Genomic DNA, 27,886 nt, shown 5'->3' with positions numbered 1-27,886 from the left:
GTGTGGTGTGACAATCACTATCAAAACAGTAACTTTGAAAATTAAACTCGCATAATTATTATATGCAGACACACTCAAAGCTAAACGTGGTATAACATCACACTCAAAAACAATAACTTTCAAATTTAAGTGTGGCGTAACAATCGCATTCCTACAGACCTCAAAACAACACGTGGCATAACAAACACACTCAAAAAAACAACTCAATGCAAAGTGAGGCATTACAATCACACACCCATGTAATGAAAAAAATAATCACTGTCAAAGGTAGATGTTGCAAACAACCTCATGCTTGTATAGTGATAAACACAATCAAAGCTACACCTGGCATAGAAACCATTTGCTTGTGTATGTGGCATAACAATCACATGCATGACAAACTCTCACTTGTGTAGTAAAACAAAATCACTCCCTAAAATAGGTGTGGCATAACAATCACACACTCAGGTAGTAAAATGATTTACATTCAAATATACTGTCGGTTTGTAATGTGCATTACTGCCACTAACAGTGCCATAGTCTTGCTACAACACCCCCCAAAATCCAAATGGGTTTTTTTGCTCGAAGGCACAACTTCTTAAATGCTACCATTAACTTGGCAACTGTCGACCCTTCAGCCTGCATCTGCAGGGCGTTTGATCACATTCAGCATGGACGCACCCGAACGGGATTAGTAACCCCAAAGGCACGCGCTAGCTGGATCCTGACTGTACGAGTCACTGGTTCTACTGCAGAGGTTCCGAGTCATAGGGTGAGGGCAACTCATGACTCAATCTCTTAACTAATTGGACTTTTTGCCTGGAACTGTCTCATTCTATCTAGATGTATGGAGTGATAAAAGGTTATGAAATCCAGTATAAAAATGAAAAATGATTGAGCAAACCTCAGTGAAGGAATGCGATGGGATTTGCCTCACGTACAAATCTAGTTATTTTTCAGTAGACAACTACTTGATGACGTTCAACTGCCGTATTTGCACATTGCTTGTCAAGAGTACTGAATCATGTATTCTGCACACCGGTAAACCTCAGTGAGGGAATCCGATGGGATTTGCCCAACGTACAAATCTAGTTACTTTCAGTAGACAATCACCTGATGACGTACAACTGACGTATTTGCACACTGCTTGTCAAGAGTACTGAATCATGTATTCTGCACTGATTTATTCATGGAGCCGAGTTGTCCTCTTTCTCTCGCAAAGACACATGGCAACAACGTATCAAAACAGTAATACCTTTCCCCGATTCATTTAAGTGCTTTTCGTCACCCGGACGGCTTAAGAAGACTAAATCTGTCGACCCCCGCCTGCGAATGTCGTCTCTTTGCGGTCGGTCAGAGCATTTTTGGCAGTGGGGAGTAAGTGACAGCGGCGGCGATAATCCCTCACGCGAGTCCCGTGAGCGCTGGGACTTCAGGGTCAGGGTTGGCTGGGACTAGCCGGCTGTCAGCACGTGGAAGAGCGGTAAAACCAGGATGCTGCCGGGAGGGCAGTAAGAGGTAGCGATGAAGGCCAAAGCATTCCCTGCAATGGGTCTTTCTCTGTTGAGAGGATTACAACAGTTCAAGTCTGGGTAATTAGCCACTGTGGAGTGGATGGACTGGACAAAAAGGGTTTGACAAGGGGTATGATGGATGGAAAAGGTTGTGAAACCAAAGAGTTTTGTTGCATAGTATAGAAAATAAATTAATGGATAGTTTTACATTTGTCATGATGGTCAGTTTTTATCTCATCTTACATTAGTGATGGACCATTAAAACATTTTCTCATTTCATTTTTGTGGCAGTGGTGGAGGTTTACGATGTTTTCTTGCTTCACATCAGTGACGATACAAAACTGCAAAAGATATAATGTCGCCTTTTTGCAGTTTTGATTTGATTTAATTTGATTTGATGATGTCCTTGATCGTAAAAGCCAGAGTAGTTAGTTTTTCACACAACAGACTGGGATTGATTCCTACCCACTCCCAAAACCAGGCGGCAACTAGTCCACCGTGTGGTCCCTAGAACAGGATTAGCAGGAACTTCCCGTACTTCCTGCACTTTTCCATGTGGTTGGCTGTAAGGCGACACCTTTAGCACTTCTAGTACAATGACGAGGCCAGCTCCGCTCATGATCGGACGTATTGATTTGGCCGGAAAGCCATGAGTCAGTTGAGCAAGCACGCCAAAACTGCTGAGCGCACAAACATCAGACCTTTTGACAAAGACTGCCTTCATTTTTTTGCATTGTAAGAAGACAGAAAACAGGTTACATTTATAGTAAAATACTCCGCAACTGTGGTTTCCAGACTTTAATGAATTATTAAAAGGGAAAAGTGTAGAATGTACGTGAGAATTCTATAATATTCAATGACAGTAAATTCTTCAATTGATTTTTGTAATTTTTTAAAAATTGAAAATCATGGTAGGGAAAAAAAGCTATTGTATTTTTTGTATCCTATAATCCATGTTTAACTGGTCTTGACTTTCCCATTGACTCCCTTTCCAACCATGATTTTAACCAACACACATTGGTAGTTGAGCATCTTGACTAGTGAGCTAATGAAGACCCGTTGGAGAAGGTGCGGCGCGTGTAGTTTAGGAAAACCTTACCCCCCAAGAATGTAAACGAGGATGCTGCCGGCTGAAGCTACACTCAGCTATTAGCTCAGTAGTCAACACGATCGACTGCCACATTGATGTCATGGTTTCAAACCCTGCTTAGAGTAGGAGGAGAACAGCTAACAAAAATGTAATGCTTTTTTACGATAGTTTTTTGTAAATGTGGCTGTAAACCAAGGGTCTCCAAACCGGTCCTCAAGGGCCACTGTGAGTCCTGGTTTTTGTTCCAACCGATCGAGTACCGACAGTTTAACTAGAGGCATGCGAAATTTCCGATTCTTTGATTATTCGCGATTCGACCGTGGAAGATTCGAGAACGATTCACAAACATCCAAATTCTGATTATTGAATTATATCAGGTAAAGCGGAAATAAAACACAGTCTTCAGGTCTTCAGGACGCAATGAGGAACCGACCGAGAGTAAATATCATGTTCAACTCATACCGCTAGATTAAAAAAAAAAAAACAATAACACCTGATTGCGGCCGTCAGCCGCTACAAACAGCGCCCAGTTGCTAGTTGCTACAAACATACGGCAACATATGGCTATGGTAGATATCACATACAGTGCCCTCCATAATTATTGGCACCCCTGAAAAAGATGTGTTTTTTTAGCTTCTAATGTTTTTTTTTTTTTAAATTCAAATAATATGGGACCTTAATGGAAAAAAAGAGAAAAATCCAACCTTCAATACAAGTACATTCATTCAGTGGGGAAAAAATCCCACAAAAAGAAAAAAATATTTGTCATCAAATAATGTGTGTCACAATTATTAGCACCCCTGGTGTTAATACTTTGTACAACCCCTTTTTGCCAACTAAACAAGGTCTGGGGACTGAGATGGCCATGGGAGGAGCTTGATTTTGTGTCTGGTGAACCATTTCTGTGTAGATTTGGCCATATGTTTAGGGTCATTGTCTTGCTGAAAGACCCAGTGACGACCCATCTTCAGCTTTCGGGCAGAAGGCAACAGATTTTGATTTAAAATGTCCTGGTATTTCAAAGCATTCATGATGCCATGCACCCTAACAAGGTTCCCAGGGCCTTTGGAAGCGAAACAGCCCCACAGCATCACTGACCCACCCCCATACTTCACAATGGGTATGAGGTGCTTTTCAGCATGTGCATCTTTCGTGGCACGCCAGACCCACTTAGAATGTTTGTTGCCAAAAAGCTCAATCTTGATCTCACACAAAAATACACATGGTCCCAGGCTTCAACTGGGACCGTGTGCTTTGGTCAGATGAGATGTGCCAATAGTTATGGAGGGCAATGTATATCTAGAACTAGATGTGAAATGACAGACGACAGCCGTGTTAGATCATATACCAAGAACTAGATGCAAAATGACAGACTTTCCCGCGCTAGTAAACAGGCGCCATCTTAAAGCAGTAGACTTCTCGAGAAGGCTTTGTTGTAGCGAACCTAATTACTTTTTATCTAAAAAAAAAAAAAAAAATCAGCAATATCTTGACTTTAATCTATCTTTAAATGATGAAATAGTTTTAAAACTTTCACGTCGAAAGTAGACAGAGGGGAAATTATTGAATAACGGGAGCAATTTTAACAACTTTAACGGTTGATTCACAACATTAAATTAATTGATTTTTTTAAGATACTGAAATAGTAGTTTGTTTAGCCTGGGAGGATTTTTGAACACTTTTGGAACTAGTGTACAAAAAATTAAAAGCAGGGGGGGGTTGTGGTGCATCAATAATCGATTTACAATCGAATCAGAGCCTCTGAATCGTAATCATAATCGAAGCGTTAGGTGCCGTAAGACTCCCACCTCTAAGTTTAACCAATTACGTTTCTGCTAAAACAAGCAGCACCTGACTGCAATCAACTGATTGCACTTGTAAGACACCAGATTGGTGCATAGGTGTTGTCTTGTTTTGTTGGAATGAAATCCTGCGCCCACTGCGGCCTTATGTGGAATAGTTTGGAGACCACTGCTGTAAACCTTTTACATTTTTCCCGTTTTTCTAACGGTACAATTCTGGCAACCCTAGCTGCCAGTGCTATATTGTAAAGTTAACGATTAGCGCCTTATTTTCATTCTCGGAGACCAAAAACAAAAGAGCAATTAAAGAAGATTCTCAGTTCTCTACCTGAAGGTCGCCTGTCTGATTGACGCCCAAAACGTCAGCCCAAATACCAGCTGCTTCTTGTGCAGCAGATGGGACAAACGTGCACGTCGGGCGGATCCGATCAACGCGGCGTCCTCCGATTAACACCTCCCTAATACGCCATTAACGGGATTACCGTGCCGTTATCTCACTCCCAGCGGCCGTCCCAACGCAACTTCCTGCATCTGGTGTGTAGCCGTGTCAAGTGCGTGATCAAGAACGAACTACGAATCTAATCCTACCAAGGTTGCTTTTTAACCACCTGCAGTCTTGTTTTGCACCTTTTAGATGAGGTTGGCAGGTTCTGCCATGCATATTCTTTCACATTGTTTTTCACACATTTTGAGTGAGCAATTGCTGCGGGCATCCTCCAGGCTGGCAGAGACACTGCAGCTGTTTTTCCTTTTTTTCCCATTCAGCATTCTACGTGTCAGGTGTCGCTGATGTATTCTTTGGGAGCTCCAGAAAATTGGCCGTCAAAGTCCTAAATTGGCAACGACGGGCGCTGATTTTTCTAATCAATAAATGTGAGACAGACAAAGTGGTGGACTGCTCTTAGAGGATTTGTGTGTCGATTTGTTGTCGGCTGTTGGTGAACAAAAGACGCCATTTTCTTTTCAGACGTGAAGTCATGCGGAAAAAGTGGAAGGTATTGATGGGAAAACACAATGTGAGGTGAATACACCGGAGACAAACAAAAAAATAGTAGAGTCATCTTGGAGCTCTTTGTTTCATAGCTCTTATTTGCCTCAGCTGACTCAGAAATGTACAAATATTTGTTAAAAATGTAAAAAGAATATTTCGTGTTTTTTTTTCCTTTTCGTTTTTTAATAGAATTTTTGAAAGTTTATATAGTAGTACCCGTATTAGCCTGAATATAAGACGGTGTTCTTTGCATTGAAATAAGACTGAAAAAGTGGAAGTCGTCTTATATTCGGGGTCAAGACATTATACCTATTCACGACGCTAGATGGCGCCAGATATCATTGAAGCGAATGCTGAACTTGAGGAGTAATGTTCTGTCATGACAGATCTCAGCTATCAAGTTTAACCAGTTTGCATTATTTTATTGCAATGTTTTTCCTTATTCATATTTGTTTCAAGACTACTGTTACAGTTAGACCTCACTTTGATGGTTAATGCAGTTATTGCAATGTTGTTGTTTTATCTTAATAGATTGGCTTATTTACATTTCAAAAACCAGAAGCCATTCATTTACGAATGTGATCATACTTTAGTTTTAGTTTACATATTTAAATGTTCAGATATTAAGATTTGAATGATGCAAAATAACATGCTTTTTCTCTCAAATATATTGTTATAATCATCTGTTTCAGATATACTGTTATTTTCTGTATAAAAACTAATTTGGTGTTCAAAAAGTCTTTTTTCAAACTCGAGTCTTGAAAAAGAGGGGGTCGTCTTATAATCAGAGCCGTCTTATATTCAGGCCAATACGGTATTACAAGGTTAAACTTTAGATTGGAAGCCTATCGCCATCAATGGCACCTAATGAGTTGAGAGAGTTTCAAGAAACTAGCTGTGCAATTCTGAGCTTGAAAATGTCTCTAAACGATTAATCGACTCTCAATCGTAGTTTGATGTTCAATTATCGATTAGTTGCTGATTAGTTGATTAATCGTGGCAGCCCAATCAACAAGAGACTGGAGTGTATCCTCTTTTATTGACAGTGAATCAATTTTCTCACCCTAAAAACTGACATACTTTACTTTTTTAACTCCTCCGCCCAAGTACAGTAAAGACCTTTCCAAGCATTCCCACAGCTGTGATCCAGGAGGCGGGCGGGTAATTTGCAACGTGGTGTCGTTCGTCAACCGAAGAGTGAGAGTATGTGGGTTAGGACGGATAATCCATTCGCGCCCCAAAGAGGATTGGAAAGTCTCACAGGCTTTGATGACTTGTGAGCCTGGTGTTTATTTCCCGTCGCAAGAACACAACTGCTTGTGTCGCATCCAGGCACGCCCCAGAGCATTGTGGGTAATTGTGACTGCACTCGAGGGGTCGCGCAGGGTAGCTTTTGAGCCTTATCTCACCACACATCTCAGGGATGATTCGATAACGAAGCCAGGACAAGGATATGCCAGCTCTAACAAGCATCCGCTGATTCGCCGGCAGGGAATGCAGGATGCTTGTCGTGCGTAACGCACACATAAAATTTTATTTTAATGAGGTGTAATGTTCGAATATACGCACCCTTCAAAGTGACTGACAAGCAAACACTATCAGTCAGTCATGCGTTCATTCTGACTGGCTGTGGCCTTAAAATAGAGAATACAAACATCAATATCGCTGCTTGAAAGACCCTTTCTCTCCCCTTTAAGATACAAGACAAAGCTATTTATAAAGCGTTTTCATACAACTGCTAAGGAGTCAGCCACTTTGGCGGTGTTACATGTTTGTATCTTTACTGATTTGAGACATGTACTTTAACCCTTTAATGCCTGAATTTACATTTAACATAGGCTGTACTAGTATACATGGCGGCACGTCAGTGGTTAGGAGGTCTGCCTCACATTTCTGAGATCAAGGGTTCAAGACCAGGCTCAGGCGTTCCTGTGTGGGTTACTCCCGGGTATGTTGCACCCCCCCCCTCCCCCCCTCCAAATTTTCCATAGGTATGAGTCTGTGTCTGAATGGTTGTTTGTCTCATTGTGCCCTGCAATTGACTGTCAACCAATTCAGGATTTAGCCCACCTACTGCCCGTAGTTATCTGGGATCGGCTCCTGCACCCCCGTGACCCTACGCCGTCGTAGAGCATTTGAAGCTCAGTGTTAAAGTGACGCAGCGACTGTCGTTTTCAATTACCCAATCGTCAGAGAACCAATTAAGGAAGGGCCGAATGACAACACGCTTCCGCTTGAAATACGCAGTAAACCACAAAGGGCAAGACGTTTTAATTAAGAAGCTATCATTTAAATGAGGGAGAGCGTATGGAGTGCTGAGCAAATGTTTAAGACCACCCGTCGTAAGATTGGGGTGGGGCGCTTGCAACTGCATGAGGTACTTTCATGCGGACCCGTTCAATTTACTTGAGGTCATGACTAGGGGTGTGACAAAATATCAAAATGGTGATATATCGTTATACTTTGTATCCCACAAGGTTATCGATATGCTCCCGCCAAGAATCGAGATATCATTTTAAAAAGGTGTCACTGTTTAAAAAAAAAAAAAAAAAAAAAGGGAACCAACAAGTTGCTACCAAAATCTTACAGCATAATTGTGTCTCAGTTAACTCTAAGGCTGCATTGATGGTGCTTGTCGCCCAATCAATTTAGACTGGGAACGTTTGTTCATTCGAAACCAGAACATTTACAGTTATTCTATCCGATTTTCAGGACATTTACAGGTCATTTCCTGTTGAGTTTGAGTCACTGCCTATTGATTTGGGTGATTCCCAGGTCACTTCCTGTTCTGTGACTCAAAATAAACAGAAACTGACCCATAAAATACCCCAGAATCATCAGGAAGTAACTGAAATTCAACTGGCCCAAAATTACCTCATTGCCTGGCATTGGCTGTCACTGACGGCCATAGACGTTCAGTCTTTTGAACTGGGAGGGATGTGACCCTCCCAGTTCAAATGGTTTGGACATCTACTAGTGATAAACTCATTCCAATTCACAGCAGAAGCTTGTTTTTCTGTTCATTAGTTGTTTGTAGAATATCCTAGAATGATTTCCTGACCAATGTATTGATAATCATTGTATCACCATATCGTCAGATCATCGTTATCGTGAGCTATCGTATCGTCTCGTGAGGTACCAAGAGGTTCCCATTCCTAGTCATGACCTTTTATGTTTTTTGAGTGACGGTAAGAAATTTCTGGCAATATGTTTTTTAAGTCGGAAGTGAATCAAGGATAATTTCCAACCACGAACGCATATTTTTTGGCAGAAAGTTTTGCTGGTTAATTTTGTCATCAAATTGTTGAGAACCTCCATCCAATCCAAATAAGCCCAATTACATCAGTTCTCACTCACAAAAGTGCTATATTTACCCAGGCAATGCAATATTTTCACACAGAATACTATGTTTAACAACAAAAATGAAATAATTTTCTCACAAAAAAAAGTTCCAATTTTCCCCATAAAAGCATGTTCCATACTGTATTCTTCCACAAAAATGCAATTTTTCTCAGAATATTTTAGACCTTCAATCAAAAATACTATGTTTACATGAATTAATCATTTATTTTATTGCGGAAGGACTACCCACAAAAGCGGAATTATTTTTCCACGCGAAAATGTCACACAACACAAATTCTACATTTTCCCTTAAAAAAAAAAAAAAACCTGCTTATAAAATAATAATATTAAATAAAATGCTTTAGTTTTATCACAAAAAAAATCCACTGAAAAGCTTCTCCAAAAAATGTATATATTGCCACAAAAAAATGTTACTTTTACACAAAATACTACATTTTACTTTGGGAAGATAACACATGAATAGTTTGTACTGTATTTTCCACAACAAAAATCTAAACGTTTTACATAAAATTGTATGCTTTAATTTAAAAAAAAAAACTGTTTTTACTAACATAATTTCTATATTTTCATACATCCCGAAAAAAATTCATATTCCCCCCCCCCCACTCCTCTGTTTTCACATACTATGCTGTCATTTAGTAATGTACAATCAGCTACAAAACCTGAATGCAGGTAGTCCCCTGTAACCGACGTAACCCGGATTTCCGCGTAAATCGGATTTAACCCTTTAAGTACCCCTAAATCTCAAACTAACTATTGAAAAACTTGTATTATATATCATATTAATTTTTAAAAAGGGAAAAATTAGGATACTGTACTTATCAATGTTGAGAGGTGTTACTGTTATGCAACTAAAAAAAAAAGAGAGAAAAAAAAACGACTGGAGACTAAAGCCCCTTTCAGACATATATCCCGCTAAATTCCTACTCATCTACTCATGTAATGGCTTTCAGACATGGCGAGATGTACCGGGAATTACCTGGGTTGGACACTTCCAGACTTTCTGTGCAGCGAGGGCGGAGGACAGGATTTTATAACCCGGATATTGTGTAATTTTTGGTCGGCATCGGCAACAAAATAAACCATACATTTCTATATCTCCCCAGTCTTCCTCCAAACTCTGAGACCTTGATTTCCGAATGACATGCAAAATAAACCATACATTTCCAAGATAGACGATGGTTTGTCTCTTCCTCGGCTCTATGATCGAGTAGCAAGTTAATTTCGTTATGTTTTCAGTTTAATTTTGCTATCTTTCCAGTTTGCCATGTTGATAATTACGGTTTGTTTACCGCTTTTCGTCTTACCGCGAAGAAAGAAGAAATGACGATCGGCCTGCCATGACATTTACGTCATCAGCCTTCATGCTGTGACCCGGGAATCAACCCACTGCTTTCACACATGCACTGTCCGGTGAAGTCCCGTACAGTATACGAGGACGAGACCAGTTAATGTCCGTGTAGTCTCTGTGTCAGTCGATCAAGGCTAAAATGATGGACGAAACTCATGCGTAAAGTCGTAATCAAGTAAGTCGGATACATCGTCACCCGGGGACTACCTGTATTTTCCACACCAAAATGCAAGACTTTTTAATTTTGAAAAATTCTTTCACAAACTAAATTTTCCTTAAAAAAGGCAACAGCCACCATATCCCTCTTCAAATGGTTGGACATTTATCACTGTTAATGGCAGCCACAGAGTTGAAGCTGCTTCCATGCAATGTCGAGAGCTCTTACGCCCTACAGACAAATAAAACTGTGCTGCGCACCCCTTCTGCTCTGAAGTGGATTGACATATTGCTCTATTCAACCACTTTAGCGGGTTAACTTCCATGTTGGCGCACCGACATGCTTGATGGCATTCAATTTACTAACTGAACGAGCAGGAATAACTCTCGCAGGCAGGCCCGGCGGTGTTACGTAAGAGTGCGGCGGCTCGATGGGATCGATGGCGACTCAGGGAGGGGGGCTTTGTGTTGCGCTCCCTCCAACCCGCTGTGATCTCTGACTGAAAGTAAAAGATGTTAGCGATATATAGAAGCAACGGAGCATTTTTCTCCCTTTGAAATATAGACAGTGTCAGGTCAGCCAGTTCTCCCCCGGCCTTCGCTTTCTCTTACTTTTTCTGTTTTTTATTTCTCGTTGAGCCCGTAGAATGGCCTTTTTTTTCTCCCAGCCTGGTTTTGATCCAGCTCATTAGGGCCTAGTTAATGTCCACGCTGATGGCTCCGCAGGGACGAGTGGAGGGAGCGAGGCAGAGCTATTTTCTGTCTCAGATGAAGCAGAGATGGAGAAAAAAACAGTTCCACTGGGACAGTGGAAAGCCTTTTTACACGCTGTATACATGTATGAGTTGATTACTGTGGAGAGGCCAAAAGACATCTGTCGTTTAATTGCTTGAACACTTTCAATTTCTTATCATTTCAAAACAAATGTACCCGTAGGAAATCTCGGAGCGGTCACCATTATAAAACCTTGAATAACTGTACAGGCTTCACTCTTCTGTGTCACCTATCTGTCAAGGAGACCTGCTTTCAATTTAGAATCATTTGGCTGAACTCCCACAAAAAAGTTGGCGAAAGTATGAGCCTCGGCATACTGTATGTCTTAATAGGCCAAGTTTTCTATTTTGGGAATGGATCCTTGAGACTTTTTTGCACGTCCTATTTAGTGTTTTACAAATATCATTTTTTTTGCTTCCAATACCAATTCCGATCAGCCGATACAGAGATTGTAATTACTATCATGGCTTGGTCAGACACTGCTCGACTAATTGGCTGCCATTGACAGCGCTAGACATTCAAACCATTTTCAAATCAAAATCTCTTTATTTATTTTTCGCAATAGTAATGCATGGGTTTCCAGTTAAAAAAAAAAAGAGAAAATGGGGTGAAAAATGGGAATTACATCCAACTCACACACAATAAAGAAATAATAATAATAAATTTAAAAAATAAAATAAAATTAAAAAAAACGAAATAAACCCAAAATAAACCATAAAATTAATTCCCTTCATTCAAACCATTTTAAGTGGACTTCAATCTTCAAATGGATTGGACATCTACTAGTGATAAGCTTATTGAAATTCAGAGGATGACTGGACGCCACACGATTGGATGACTATCAAGTGTTTCTTTGCGGTGTGCGTAGCAGGTAGCAAGCTGTCTACCAGCAGTTGGAAACTAAGGCTAGGTTCACACTGAAGGTCTTAATGCACAATTACGATTTTTTTGTCATATCTGTTTTTTTGGCGTGCCCGTTCAGACAGCCTTTGTCCATTGAGCCCGTTCAAGTATCACGCATGCACGCTAATTCGCAGTCTGACACGCACAGACCAAACTGACCCGCATGCACAGAAGCATCAAAACAAATGACTACACATGCTGGCTGTACGTCATTCCAGGGTGATCATGTTTTGATTTCCAAAAAGACGACACACTCCCAACAGCATGTAATAAATAATTTTTCTTCCTTCACAGTTTAGTCGGTCAATGGGCTTATTTTACAAGGATACTCATAGACAATTTGGTTTCCAGCTACTGGGGATCATATGCAACTTTTTTTGGAACACCCTATATATTACTTATCAGACTTGGAACAATTAAGGAACTATGCATAAATAAAACACTTCACTGGTCCTTGGCATACATCTAATGGTGTTTGATAAACCTCTTCTTCTATCAGCTTTACAGGTAGAGTTTGTTGGCGTCCTGCCCTGGGCCGTCCCGCCGCCGGTCTTGGCCCCCGGGATTTTCGGCCGGGGCTTGTCTGGTTGCGTCTGGCTGTGCGGGGGGTCCCGTCGGGCGCGCGCTGGTGTCGTGGGCGGGTGGGGGGGCCGCGCGGGTGCCGGTCCGGGGCCGCGGCCCTTCCCCGGCCGGCCGGGGTGGGGTGGAGTTGGGGTGGGGGCCGGGGGGTGTATGCGGCAGCCATGGTTCCCTCCCAGGTCCGCCCGGCCGGAGCCGCGTCTCCCTGTACCGGGTGCCGGGGAGGTGCCCTCTGGTGCCATACCGCGCGCCCCTCTTGGCCCGGGGGTGGGTTGTGGGGGGTGCGCTTCCCTCCCCTTGGTCTGTTTCCGGCCCTGTCTGCCTCCTTAGGCCGCGGCTGCCCCCCGGCCAGCGGGGTCGTTGGCGGGGCCTCTTGGGGCCCGCGGGGCCTAGGGTGAGGCTTGCTGTCCCTTGCCGGTGGGGTGGACGCCCCCTGGTCGCCGGCGCTTGGTGTGGCGCCTGCTCGGGGTGCGGGGTGGGTGCTTGGTGGGTGGGAGGGGGGTGGGCGGTCGCGGAGGCGACGTGGGTGGTCTGGGGCGGGGATTGATCGGGGCCCTGACGCTTCTTCCGCCCTGGGGCCGGTGGCTCTGGTGGACGGGGCCACGCCCGCGGGAGCCTGCCTCTTAACTCACGCACTTCTCACTTCGGCACTGTAAATATTTTTCACCCTGGCACTTACATGATCATACATTTCTCCGGGGAGAGTTGGGACGGGGCTTTACAGTCCCAGCCCGACTCCCCCCTGTTTTTAATGCACCACACACCAAGGTTGTGGGATGGTTGGGACCTGTTGGGGGGGGGGGGGGGGGGCCTCACGTCTGCCTCCTCACCACAGGCCCCGCCATCCCTGCACCTTTTTTAAATGCACCACACACATCATACTCCACAGGAGAGCTCCGGCAAAGGGCGGTGGGACGGGCGGCTGGACAGAAACTCCATGCTGCGGTCCCACTGCCCCAAGCCAAGCTCTCCTATTTTAATGCATACATTGCACTACCCTCCCCTCACAACCCCATCACGGTGCTGGGTGATGGCTGCCAGTCGGGAACCTGGCAGCCACAGTAATAGGGTGGTAGGTGGGTCCCACACTTTTTCTATATGGCGTGGCTCCCGGGGTGTGGCCTCCCCTCTGCCTCGGCTGCCGGCCGCGGGAGTGGGTTGGGGGGTCGGGTCTCCGATCTTGCATCGCCCCATGGCAGTTCCTGGGCGTTCTCCTGCCTCCGCCTTCCCCTCTCTTCTCTGGCTGGGCATCCGCCCTGCGCTCCGTCGCGGGTCGCTGGCTGGGCGCCGGTGTATCAGCGGGGTGTCGCCTGCACCGGCTAGGGACCCTGCCTTGCCTGGGGCTTGGTGGGCCGCTGGGGGTCCCGTGGCGTGCCGTGCCGGTTGGGGGGCTGTGGCTGTGGCTCGTGGCCCGGGTGGGCGGGCGGGGGTGGGTGTAGGCGTGGGGTTGGTGATGCGTCCCCTCCTGCCATCCCTGAAGGCCGGTTGGGTCCCGGGGGGGGGGGACGGTGGCTCCTTTGCTAGGAGGAGGGATGGGCTGCGCCCGTCTGCGTGGCTGTCGCGAGCCCGGTGGGGCTTGCGTGCTGCTGGATGTGGTAGGGCATGCTCGGGTTGGGGGTTCTGGTGCCGGGATTGGCGATGCGGCGGCGTAGGGTTGGTCGCCAACGGGCTTACACTCATAAGAGATTCACACGATTACTGGGTTCTAGATCACAGAACTGATTTGTGTACACTCTACCCCTTTCAATCACTTAGCTTATAGTCTTATAGACACCCCCACCCCCATTCTCCTCTTTCACTGGCCAATTGGCCCCCACATGGTGTAAACCGGAAATACATCTCGCTGACGATAGCCCCAGCATATTAGTAACTAGTTTAGATGTTCAATGTATTTCTTGTTGTTGTTTATGTGTTTCTTTTCTTTCTTCTCTTGTATTTCTTTTCTTCTGTCCCCCCATAATCCCTTCCTGTTCGCTGCTTTGTCATAATAAAAAGGTATTTTGAAGGATCACAATGGGAGTATGTCAGACTCTCCATGTGAAACATTAAAACTGTTCAGAATCCGGGCACTTAGACTTCCATTTTCTGTGTCAAACAGCTGAACAGGACAGGTTTAAAAAAAATAAAAAATAAAAAAAAAAGACGACACGGATAGCAGACATTAATAATCCCTGTTTAGTCCTTTATTCAAAGTTTACTAGTCCTTCTCAAAAAATTAGCAGATTGTGATAAAGTTCATTATTTTCTGTAATGTACTGATAAACATTGGACTTTCATATATTTTAGATTCATTAGACACAACTGAAGTAGTTCAAGCCTTTTATTGTTTTAGTATTGATGATTTTGGCAAAAAAGTCAAGAAAAACCAAAAATCCCTATCTAAAAAAATTTGCATATTTCATCCGACCAATACAAAAAAGTGTTTTTTAATACAAAAAAAGTCAACCTTCAATTATTATATCAGCTATGCACTCAATACTTTGTCGGGAGTCCTTTTGCAGAAATGACTGCTTCAATGCGGCGTGGCATGGAGGCAATCAGCCTGTGGCACTGCTAAGGTGTTATGGAGGCCCAGGATGCTTCAAGAGTGGCTTTAAGCTCATCCACAGTGTTGGGTCTGGTGTCTCTCAACTTCCTCTTCACAATATCCCACAGATTCTCGATGGGGTTCAGGTCAGAAGAGTTGGCAGGCCAATTGAGCACAGTAATGCTATGGTCAGTAAACCATTTACCAGTGGTTTTGACACTGTGAGCAGGTGCCAGGTCGTGCTGAAAAATGAAATATTCATCTCCATGAAGCTTTTCAGCAGATGGAAGAATTAAGTGCTCCAAAATCTCCTGATAGCTAGCTGCATTGACTCTGCTTTTGATAAAACACAGTAGACCAACACCAGCAGCTGACATGGCACCCCAGACCATCACTGACTGTGGGTACTTGACACTGGACTTCAGGCATTCTGACTTTTCCTTCTCCCCAGTCTTCCTCCAAACTCTGGGACCTTGATTTCCGAATGACATGCAAAATTTGCTTTCATCTGAAAAAAGTACTTTGGACCACTAAGCAACAGTCCAGTGCTGCTTCTCTTTAACCCAGGTCAGGTGCTTCTGCCGCTGTTTCAGGTTCAAAAGTGGCTTGACCTGGGAAATGTGGCCCCTGTAGCCCATTTCCAGGTTTCTGCAGGTCCCCCAAGGTCTGGAATCGGCCCTTCTCCACAGTCTTTCTCGTGGTGCCGTCACCTCTTCTGGTTGTGCAGCGTTTCCTGCCACACTTTTTCCTTCCCACAGACTTCCCACTGAGGTGCCTTGATACAGCACTCTGGGAACAGCCTATTCACTCAGAAATGTCTTTCTATGTTTTAGCCTCTTGCGTGAGGGTGTCACTAATGGCCTTCTGGACAGCAGTCAGGTCGGCAGTGTTGCCCATGATTGCGGTTTTGAGTAATGAACCAGGCTAGGAGTTTTTAAAAGCCTCAGGAATCTTTCGCAGGGGTTATGAGTTAATTTGTTGATTCAGATGATTCGGTTAGTAGCTTCTTTAGAGCACCTTTTCATGATATGCTAATTTTTTGAGATAGGGATTTTTGTTTTTTCTTGACTTTTTTGCCAAAATCATCAATATTAAAACAATAAAAGACTTGAACTACTTTAATTGTGTGTAATGAATCTAAAATATATGAAAGTCTGATGTTAATCAGTACATTACAGAAAATAATGAACTATATCACAATGTGCTATTTTTTCGAGAAGGACTAGTATATGGATTGATAGAACGCATGCACGCACTATGAATACTGTGCATTAACGCACATAATATTTTGGCGCACAGAAAGAAAACCGAGCATTATCAGGCATATCCTTTTCTTCATTTAAAAAAAAAATTTAAAAAAATTTATGACCATGGTCAAGCCCGCCTCCTGCGTAAAAGCCGAGTTCAATCTAGGCGCTAACGCTGATGCTTATCTTGCCTGCCGCTCTCTGTCTTTGCTAACGTAATTGCTGCATGTTTTCCAATTTGGGAGACTTGACAGTTGATACCGCCGCCACATTCTGGAAAAATGTGGCCTAGATATGATTTAAACCATATATCAAAGTGACCCAGATCGGATTTGAAATCGTCCACTTTTATGCAACTTGTCCTGTTCAGACTGTCAATTTAATGCCTTACTCGAGTCGGGAAAAACACAAAAAAATCGGATTCGTGCATTAAGACCTGACATCTGAACCTAGCCTAAGTCTCGACGAGTAGATATTGTGCAACTTCAGTGCTTTATTTCTTATTACACCCTCGTACTGATGTAAACATTTTAAGGCCCTATCGGTACCGATACTAGTATGGGTATCGGTGCAACAGCATTCCTTTTATGAGAAAAATGTTTCTGAATTATCGTATATTTATTTAAAGCGTGCCCGCCCTGAATTTCAATATTTTTATAACACAGGTCAAAATGAGTGTCTGACTAGGTTGAAATTTCTGTTTATAATCTTTATATGATTGTAATCACTTTCAAACCATGCCGTAAACAAGCAGATTTCAAATTGGTGACAGTGGGATGTCACACGCCCACTCGCCAATGGCCACGTGAGGTCTTCACTCATCGGCTGCTATTGACGTCTAATCCATTTTAAGTGGGAGGGCTGGCAGCAAATTAATGATTGAAACCAATTTTGTGTTAGTGTAACGGGTTTCCAGGGTTAAAATTTCTCTAACCTTGCAGTGGAAACTAAATTAATTTGGAGAGGTTATGTTCAGCACCTCCAAAATGCAAAACAGGAACTCTAATCCCACTCATTTGTAGATTGTGACCTTTTCAGTCTCGCTCATGAATTTGTTGACTTTTACTCAGAGCTGCTCGCTGCTTCGACACATTGTTCATTACAAAACCTTCATGAAAATACCACCCAAGCATAATTTGCCCAACGTGCTAGTCTCACACGCTTCTTTGCCCCCTCTCGCTTAAGGTGTAAAGGCGCCTCTCACTATGGACTGTCGGCGGAAAGAAAACGGCGCTCTCAGGAGGGCGAGTGCACCGACAGCACATCAGAGCTCACCATCGCCACGCTGCCAGGCGATGGGCCCACGTCCGCCGCCGTAGCCCTGCTGTCGGACGAGGCGGGTTTGGTCAACCCGGCCTTCGACGCTAGCATGGAGGAACACAGCCAGTCTGGCAGTACCGGCAGTTTGGCAGCCCGCTGCGGCAGCAAGAAGAGTGAGTGTGAGTTGTGGATTTTCAAAAATTCAGTCACAGAAGGTTTCAATGGCGTACCGCAAGCAACACGTCACTTCCTCTCATTAATATTCATGACATTAACTACTGTTGCTAAGGAGGGACATGCCACTGTTTGTCCCTAATGGAGGAAGTCGGTGTAATGTCACGATGACGTCACCTCACTTGGCAACATATCGCCATTTTGTGAAGGGGGTAAGCACAGCTAAACATTCCGTAGACAAACGTCTGAAATTCATATATTTCGGGTGTGTTTTGCGTCTTTTTTCATAAAAACGTCTTAAACTTGGCTTACTATTATCACGAGTCACTGCCGACAGACGCGAGAAGGCGATACAACTTAAAATTAGCGTTTATTGGCTTACAAAGCTGCCCATACAAAGTCGCAGCTGATAGCTGGATAGACAAAGGAATGGCCTGCAGTGGAGTTCGGAAACATCTACAACTACCTCATGAAGTCACCCAGTAAGTTGACCTTCATCAATTACGTGGAATATGTACTGTGTGGAACTGAGAAAATTGGTAGTATATACGAAATTATTATTTCTGCCGTAACTGGTAATTTGCATCCAAGCGTTATTTAGCCGTGAACACGTCACGGCAAAATAACCATTTCCCACCAGGCTAATAATATACCGATTGACTGATTAGAGCTAAGCATTGCCTTAGCTTTTTTATCGACGCAACTGACAATTACATTCTCCTTTTTCAACAAGCTATCCTTTACCATCAGCCCTGTCTTTCTTATATATCCTCTGGTTGTCCTACGTCTCTGACCGTTCTTGGGGGTAATTTAGGTAGCTTTGTGTAGCGATCGCAAATGCTACTCAGTGACAGCCAACGAACACTTTTAATTTTTTCATTGATAACAAACATTAATTCTATAATTTATTTACACTTCCCCCATACTAAAGTTTTTTTTTTTTTTTTTTTTTTAATAACAGAAACGGTAACAGTGGCAGTCATATACCATTGTAATTCTTTTCAGGTCATCCATTGTCAGACAGAAGCAGTACGGCACAACATTATGCTAAAAAATAAGTTAAAAATATAAAAATGGCTTACCTCTTTGTCCTCTGAAAGACCATGCCAACCCAACAAAATGTTTACTGCACATGAAATGTGAATGGATTCACTGAGCTGGTGTTAAAGTCCGCGCAAGTTGATCCGGTCTTCACATTTTTTCCTCCCGAGTTTTTGGTTTCCGGAATGTATGAAGAAAACATCCTTCATATGTCGTAATGTCTGCGACGTCACGGTCTAAAAATAGCATGCGTGCGGTACGCCATTAGCAATTAACTTATTGGCGCCCATTGACGGCGATACATTCACAGCCAAGCGGACACCCATAAAAAAAAAATCATAATTTTTTTTTTTTTTTTTTTTACAAGAACAGCTTTTTTAAAAGTACATAGAACCATATAATAATGACATGTTGCTAGAAAGCTATTGACTTTAAAGGGAAAGTTCAGAATTTTTGACATAGGGCTTAATTTTTGAGTTAGTGGGGTTTTGAGTAGACGGTGGAGTTGGTTTCAACAAATTGGGTGCAGTTTGTTAGTTATTTGTTTATTGCAGGGCTGCGGAGTGGCTAAGCTAGCGCAAGTCAATGGTGCTTGCTAGCATTTTTGGTGTAGTGCCTCTTATGAATCATTGGCATGCCAGTGACAATTATAGACGTCCGATTAATTTAAACTGGGAGGACTGGCTTATGTTTCAGTGTCATTTATGGGTGTACATTCGTTCATCCACCCCCTCCCAGTCAAAATTGTTTGGACGTCTAGCACCGTCAATGGCAGCCAATGAGTTTTTAGTTTGACAGCCATTGCTAAAGCAACACATTATGCAGTCAAGGAGAAATGGAAGTTGATGGAGATGGAGTTTAAATATAGCCAATGCTAACATGCCTTTAAAGTGCCAACATCTCCCACCTGGATGCGATGAAAACTCCCAGCCCATAACGTGAACGTTCAGTCATCGGGGAGTCCAAATGACGTCGCGCAGCACTTTGGACCGCGGGTCGTCGGCACCGCGCGCGTCACCAACGCTGAGCAAGCTGTCACGGCCAGAAGCGACTGCAGCTTTTAAAGAATAATGTGCTTGTCAAGAGGCATCGCATCTCTTCGGCTCCATGGAGGGCAACTGGGGGAGTGGCGGTGTCGAGGCCATGGCAGGAAGTGGGATGCTTCATTTTATGTATTTTCTTTTTTTGTTTTTTGTAAAGTCTTTGAATAGTTCAGAATACACCTTTTTCCCCAAACTTCTGAAATCAAATCTACTAAGGAGCCGTACTGTTGAAAGAGTAAAATTGTAAAATGCATCACTGCGGGTGTATTTGAAATCCTGACTGAGATTCCTCTTTCATTGTGGGTTAGACAATAAATAAATAAAATAAATAATGATGTAGCTGCAAAGATGCAAACAATCTCATAAGAATTGTAAGCCTACTACCTACTACTGAGGAACACCGACTCTCTCCCCCTTTTTCAATCCACACTCAAAGCCCACCTGTTCAGCCTTGCCTATCCACAATAATCATTATTTCTTAGTCGTTTTAGTTTTCCACTATTTATTTATTTTTTTATCTATTATTATTTTTATTGTTGCTGTTTTTATATCTGTTTAGTATTTTAAATCTTAAATGTTCTATACTCTTGTTTTTGCCCTATTTATTTTTATTGTCTTTTAACCTTAAATCTGTCCAAATGTTTTTGATATGATTGTACGATGACTATGAGTGCAAGAAAGGTGCCTTCACATAAAATGTATTATTATTATTACAAAAATCATTGTTTCTTGAAAGGTTACCCAATCAGGTGCAAACCACTGCTGGACCTTCAGGACATGTCCAGACATGTTGACACCTCTTGTGTATAAAGTGCGGTTCACACCCTCACTCTTCAACTGGCTTTTCCTTTTCCAGTGCGTAGCCGTTCTTTCCGAAAGCTCAACCGGGCATTCAGTGTACTGCGGAGGACCAAGAGCGGCACCGCCTTCAACCATGAGACATCAGAGGAGCGGGACAACGCTAGGAATTCCAGTGTGCCGCAAGGAGGTACGGATCAGCAAGGTGTCTGTTTGATTGGCATGAGTTTTTTTTGTTTTTTTTTTACTAACCTTTAGGCATGTTTTTTTTCCTGTTTTTAGCTACAATCAGTTAATGTCATCAATATAAAGCAAGTTAATATGCTCCCTCTAGTGCAGGGGTCTCAAACTCAACTTATCTGGGGGCCACTGGGGATAGACTGGATGATCATGGGTCACAAGAATTTCACAAAAAAACAAAAGATTTCAAGCGTAGCAAGCAAGTAATCCAATCTTTTCAATCTTTTTGAATAACAGTTGAGAACATGAACATTTTTCCAGAACATAAATAAGATTAGTGACCCACTCTACTTTCTCATTGCTCTGCTATTTACAAATTCCTCAGGATGTCTAGTTGAGTAATGATGTCGTAATCTTGAGTATTGCAACTTTTTCTGAGTTGTGAATACACATCAGGGTGCTCACATACTCAACAACTTACAGTGAGGAAAACAAGTTTTTGAACACCCTGCGATTTTTCCAAGTTCTCCCACTTTGAAATGATGGGCGGTTTTGAAATTTTCATGGTAAGTGCTTGTCCACTGTGAGAGGCAGTCAACAATTTTTTTATTGGGCTTAGGTCTGGAGACAGGCTTGGCCCCTCCAGAGCCTTGATATGCTTTTTACTAAGCCACTCCTTGGTTATTCTTGGCTGTCGGCCATTGTCATGTTGGAAGGCCCAATCACGACCCCTTTTTAATGCTCTAAGTGTGGGAAGGAGGTTATCCCCCAAAACCTCACAACACATGGCCCTGTTCATCCTCTCTTTATGACAGTGCAGTCGTCTAGTCCCATATGCGGAAAAACACCTCCAAAGCATGACGCTACCAACCCCATGCTTCACATTGGGGATGGTGTTCTTGGGATGGTACTCATCATTCTTCTTCCTTCAAACACTATGAGTTGAATTAAGTCTAAAAAGTTCCATTTTGATCTCATATGACTACATGACTTTCTCCCATGACTGCTTTGAATCATCCAAATGATCATTGGCAAACAAAACGGGCCTGGACATGTGCTGGTTTAGGCAGGGGAACCTTCCGTGCCATCCATGATTTTAAACCATGACGTCTTCCCAGTTCCTTTCAGGACATTGACCAGCTCCTCCTGTGTAGATCTTGGCTGATTCCTCACCATTCTTAGGATCACTGAGATCCGACGAAGTAGATCTTGCATGGAGCTCCGGTCCAAGGGAGATTGACAGTCATGTTTACCTTCTTCCATTTTCTATTAGTTGCTCCACTGGCGTATCTTATATCACCAAGCTGCTTGGCATTTGCCCCGTAACTCTGTCCAACCTTGTGGAGGTCTACAATTCTGTTTCTGGTGTCTTTGGACAACTCTTTGGTTTTGACTATGTTAGGATTTAGTCTTCCTGATTGTATGGGGTGGACTGGTGCTTATATGCAGCTAATTGCCTCAAACAGGTCAAAAAGTCAGACTCAAAAAGTCCACCTCTACTCCACTTATTCGTTGGACTTTTTGGACTTAAAGGCAACTAAAAGGTCTTTGAGGCTCACAATTTGAGCTAATTGACAGGTGCTCAAATACTTATTTGCAGCAGTATAAATCAAATAAATTGTTTAAAAAAAACATACACTGTGATTTCGGATTTTTTTTAGATTGTCTCTCACTGTGGACAAGCACCTACCATGAACATTTCAAACCTGCCCATCATTTCTAAGTCGGAGAACTTCGCATGGTGTTCAAATACTTATTTTCCTCACTGTATATACTGTATATCGCTAATGGGTCCAGTCACGTCATTTTCAAAGTATCGGAATCAGCAAAAAAATATCGGACATGCCTTTTTTTATTTATTTATTTATTATTTTTTTTTTTATTAAATCGTTTTCTAATTGTATTTAACGTTACAGACATAATGTGTTACACTCTTCCAGAGTCTTTAGTTTAAGCTTAAGGTAGGGTTATCAATTTTATCGCGTTACCGGCGAGAATTAATATTTTTTACATTTATCGCGTTACAATATTTAACGCAATTAACGCATGCGCTGCACGACTCACTCACGCTTTGTCGCGTTCAATCTATAATGGCGCCGTTTTACCCACACAGTATATAGAGCTAAAAGGCAGCATAAAATGAGTAGAGTGAATTTTGGCAGCCTTTGGAGCCTTTTTTTTAAATGACTAAAGCCTTACAATCCCTCTCCCAACGATTAGAATAATCGTGGGAAGCAATGTGGGGAAGAAAGGTAGTAGTTGATCTTTATCTGATCACCCTATGTTATTTGCCAACGCAGAGAAGATATATCAATTGGTACCATGACGCACAGTCATGGTTGCACTTCCCATCATGCATTTGGGCAGAAGTTAAATGGCTACAGTATCATTTACTGAAAGCTCAACAAATACACTAGATGGCAATATTTAATCACAATATACAAAGTCACATTTATCCTTTAAGAATTACAAGTCTTTCTATCCGTGGCTCCCTCTCAGCGAAAGAATGTTAATAATGTAAATGCCATCTTGAGGATTTATTGTCATAATAAACAAATACAGTACTTATGTACTGTATGTTGAATGTATATATTCGTCCGAGTTTTATTCATTTTTTTCTTAATGCATTGCCAAAACGTATATGATCGGGAAAAATGATCGGGAATGATTGGAATTGAATCGGGAGCAAAAAAAAAAAAGCAATCGAATAGGGAAATATCGGGATCGGCAGATACTCAAACTAAAACGATCGGGATCGGATCGGGAGCAAAAAAATATGATTAGAACAACCCTAGCTATCACTCATCTGCTACCATTTATGGCAATCGACGTCAAATCTATTTGAACCCAGACTGGCGGTAAATGATCATTCAATGACTTAAAAGAGTTGAAGTTACAGAACCTGAAAAACTTTCACACCATTTGTAAATTCCATTAGATCTCCATTAACAAAGCTGAAATGGCAGCTGAGGTGTACCCAAATGGCCAGCACCGAGCCCAGAGGGTTAACTGCCTCATCTGCACTTTACCGTTCCCCAAAGAGCGTGTTCATGTGTATTTGCAACGTTCCCCCAGCTGAAACAAGGACGGTGACACGGCTCCGAGCCCAAGCAGATGTTCCTTTTAATAATTCAGATGCACATTGCGTAAGAGTTGTTTCGCGGGAGGCCAGAGGCGCGATAGGCGGCCAATGCATTTCAACTGGGAGGGTTGGCAACACTTCCAGTTGAAATAGATTGGATATCTATCAACGACAATGTCAGCCAGTGAGTCAAGAAACTTATTAACTATTTTAAATTGTGGGGGGAAAATGCATCTCATCTCCTCTTGATATGCACACCCTCGCAACGGTGCGGCAGAGTCAATTTTGAAGAAGGGATGACAAACGAGCAGGGAATGAATTGTCAGCGGAGGCACACATTAAACATTCATAGGCAGAGAGGAGACAAGCAGAAACACAAGAGAGATAACTGTAGTATGAGAGATGAGCAGAGTCGGGAGCCTTACATAATCGCAGCCAATATACTGTACGCGCTCCACATTCAAAGCGCAGACAAAATATTGACTCTGGAGAAGAGAAAGTGAAACGCGTGTGAGGGGGGAAAGACATTTTTCATCTCCAGTTGGCAAAATAAAAACTAAAGCAGGGATACATCATTTTTGTTGTGGCGGCTAGCCAAAAGTCGCCTCCGTCACGCCGTTCGTGGCAGTTGGAGAAAAGGAACAATTCAATTTTGGGCAGCAGCCATATTTGTTTTCTTCAGGGCAAAGTACATCATCAAAAGTTTTTCTTCTTTTCAGGGAATTGTATAGTATATTGCATATTGTTTTTTAGGGAAGTTTTGTATCAATAGTTGTTCCTCTTTTTAAAAGTCCTACGAAATGGTGACCATGTCAAAAAAGGAAATTACTGCTCAAATGTAATTTTTTATGTAGAAAATGAATTTCGCTCTCAAATCTCACTGCATTTTATAATGTCATAGTTATTCCATACAAAACATTGCATTGGGGAACTTTTTTTTTCAGCAATTCTGGTTGTGCTGTCATTAACAGAATTGATGGTCATGCCCAGTGTTGTTAATAACGGCGTTACAATATAACGGCGTTACTAACGGCGTTATTTTTTTCAGTAGTGAGTAATCTAATTAATTACTTTTCTCATCTTGGCAACGCCGTTACCGTTACTGAGGCGGAAAAGGCGTGCGTTACTATGCGTTACTAAGTTGGTTGAATAAAAAAAGTCAGAGAGACGACTTACGGAGACGAGAGAGCAGAGCAGGAGTCGGGAAAATGCCGTTGCAAACATGATGCAAGGTGGCTCCAATAATACCTGACTGTAGCCTACAAACTACGCCCACATGATACGGTAGATATCACATATTATAGAACTAGATGCAAATGTTAGACACGGCTGCATTGGCAACATGTTTAAGGACTACATGCGTTAGTAAACAGCCGCCATCTTAAAGCAGTAGACGTCTTAGGAAGGCTCTGTTGTAGAGATCTTCCCTAGTGAACCAATTTAAAAAAAAAATTTTTTTTATATCTAAAATGGTCCTAAATTGGCAAAATCTTGACTTAAATCTATCTTTAAATGATGAAACAGTTTTAAAACTTAGACATGTTGAAAGTAGACAGAAGGGAACTAATGCAATAGCGGGAGCAATTTTAACAACTTTAACAGTTGATTCACAACTTTAAATGACTTCCACACATAGCAAAGGTTACTATTTAGATATCGCAATACCCTTGTGTCTAGTTAAGTGGAGGGTAAAGAATTGGGCTAGGGCCAATTGTCCCAAAAACCCTTTTAACTTCACTTTGTGTGACCTTTTTTTTTTTTTTTTTTTTTTTTTTTTTGAGAAAAAAAAAACATGAAAATTATCACTAGTTACTTTGCCAAGTAACTAATTACTCTTAAATTCAGGTAACTGAGTTACTAACGCAATTACTTTTTGGGAGAAGTAATTTGTAACTGTAATTAATTACTTTTTTAAAGTAAAATTAACAACACTGGTCATGCCTAGCTTTCTAGTGCCGCGCTAGCCAGTACATGTTGACAGAATGGTCACACAGTAACAGTAGAATAGAAATCCTATGGATAGCTTGTTTGAGAGGATTTTTTTTCTCTGGGCGGGGCGAAGGCAGCTCAAAAAGAAAGAATAATTAGGATCTACTTTCATTATTAAGCCATTTGTGTCACTTTTTTAATGGATTTGTGTGAAAGAATATGATCTGCTATCATTTAAAGTTACTTGCTTCAGTGCTTGAAGAAAATGTAAAATCAATAGTTTGTCTTTTTTGTGTTCTCGATCACTGTTTTTCAACCTTTTCTGAGTCACGGCTTGTTTTTACAATGGAAAAAAATCTCGTCGCACACAACAAATCAAAAATATTCCAAAATAACTTTCAGTACAGTACATTAAATTTCTCAATATTTAAACTGACTCTTGAGCTTGTTTAGATGATCACAAAGCTGATATCCTGGCAGGAATTTTCTTCAACAGCTCTGAGTCATTCTCTGTTTTTATTCTTTATAGCAGTTAGGCTTGAAAAGCTCATAATTAACAGACAGGGGGACTATAGCAACGTCTTTAACCGCATCAGGGCCGAACATCTTGCTGAAAATGGCTTTGCGGGCATGTAGTCTTAAAGTGCAAGTGACACGAAAAAGCATGTTTATTTCATAATACACGCGGTATTTTATGCTCCTGAATGATATGGACCGCTTGGATGTGTGTGGAAGCGATCGCTATATTTATTTTGTTTTTTTTAATCCTGCGCCATGAGTGACTTCCGACTTCGGTCTTGCATTGAGGAGGAGGGCGCTGTGACGTGTACGGGAGAAGGACTCCTCTTCACTATACAGCCTACTGTTGTGTATGAGGACTAAGGATTCAGCTGATTTTTCAGATATATACGTTTATTTTTCGCATCACGCCAGCCAAACGGCTGCAAAAAGATCTTGCTGTATGAGGGAGAGGCGTGTGCGCCTTTTTGGAGTTTCAAAAGGTTCCCATTCACCGTGGATATTGGCCAAAACAAGCCCTACTACTGTGGGACCATTGGACTTACGAGGAAGTGAGTAAACATCTTGTTTTGTATTATGTCAAATACGAATGCAGCGATTACAAAGTAAACACAACAAACTTTCTTTAAATAAAGGACTAAATTTTGTTTGATCATTGATAGGCATGTAAAAAGCTCTCCTAATGTACATTGGCTGCACGTTAGCCGCACAACAACTACAGACGCCCTCCTCCGGGGAACGAGCTGTAAACTGCTCTCCGCCGGGCGGTTTGCCGATCCACGAATGCAATCGACAACCCAGTCGTCATGTCAAATAATCCGGGCTAGTTATGTGTGATTTTCCGCTTCGAAGACTTTGAAACATCACTCGGTTCGGGTTAGCATGTCGGCTAGCTGTCACGCCTCTTGGTTTGTTTACATTTTCCAAAGCCAGGGAAGTGAAATGACATATGTTCGATTTAGGTGTCATAAAATTTTGTTCGGGAGGTGCGACAGTAAAGGGGAAGTCGACAGTTTTGACAATTATGGAGTAATTTTGCCATGTCGTCCTGAATAAGTGCATTTTTATTATTTCATATTCCATTTAGCACAAGACTGTTATTTGTCATGACCATGCCATTTATTTAGCAGTTGGGGAAAATACTTGGATAAAAAGAATATCCTGTAAAAATATTGAAGTAGAGAGACAGAAACAATGACATTTTGCAGGCTCTTTGTCGCGTTTTCCTCGTTGTGAATAGTTCCCCCTCAACAGGCTGACTGGTCCTTCTCAAACCATTTATTTAGCTATTGGGGAAAAATACTTGGATAAAAAGAATATCCTGTAAAAATATTGGAGTAGAGAGACTGAAACAATGACATTTTGCGGCTCTCTTCGTCGCGTTTTCCTCGTTGTGAATAATTTCCCCTCAATGGGCTGTATAGTAAAACCGATGAGCCCAATCTCCCGCTGACGTCATCCACCTGTTGGGGACGCTTGAGCCCTATAATGGTAGGCGTGGCTAACTGGCAGATTAAAAGACTAATTCTCGTCATCTGCGCTTTGCTAAATTGTTGTATATAGTCGAATCGTCTCAAAATATGA

At 42.2% G+C, this 27,886-nt stretch overlaps 1 protein-coding gene across 3 annotated transcripts in view; it reads left to right on the top strand.

The window, feature by feature from the left end:
* The window catches only part of lnx1 (ligand of numb-protein X 1), an 85,521-nt gene that overhangs the window by 37,289 nt on the left and 20,346 nt on the right, over positions 1 to 27,886 (top strand). For 2 of the 3 annotated variants that reach the window (XM_057840856.1, XM_057840858.1), the window contains 2 exons: positions 17,462 to 17,715; positions 20,651 to 20,782. In XM_057840856.1, coding sequence (XP_057696839.1) covers positions 17,462 to 17,715; positions 20,651 to 20,782 — 386 coding nt within the window. The remainder of the gene's footprint in view (positions 1 to 17,461; positions 17,716 to 20,650; positions 20,783 to 27,886) is intronic. The other variant, XM_057840857.1, reaches the window with a different exon arrangement.

The sequence above is a fragment of the Corythoichthys intestinalis genome, chromosome 7, assembly GCF_030265065.1.
Source record: "Corythoichthys intestinalis isolate RoL2023-P3 chromosome 7, ASM3026506v1, whole genome shotgun sequence".
NCBI classification, from domain to species: Eukaryota; Metazoa; Chordata; class Actinopteri; order Syngnathiformes; family Syngnathidae; genus Corythoichthys; species Corythoichthys intestinalis.
Note: the sequence above shows the minus strand (reverse complement) of the source record. Positions and strands in the feature narration are given on the sequence as shown.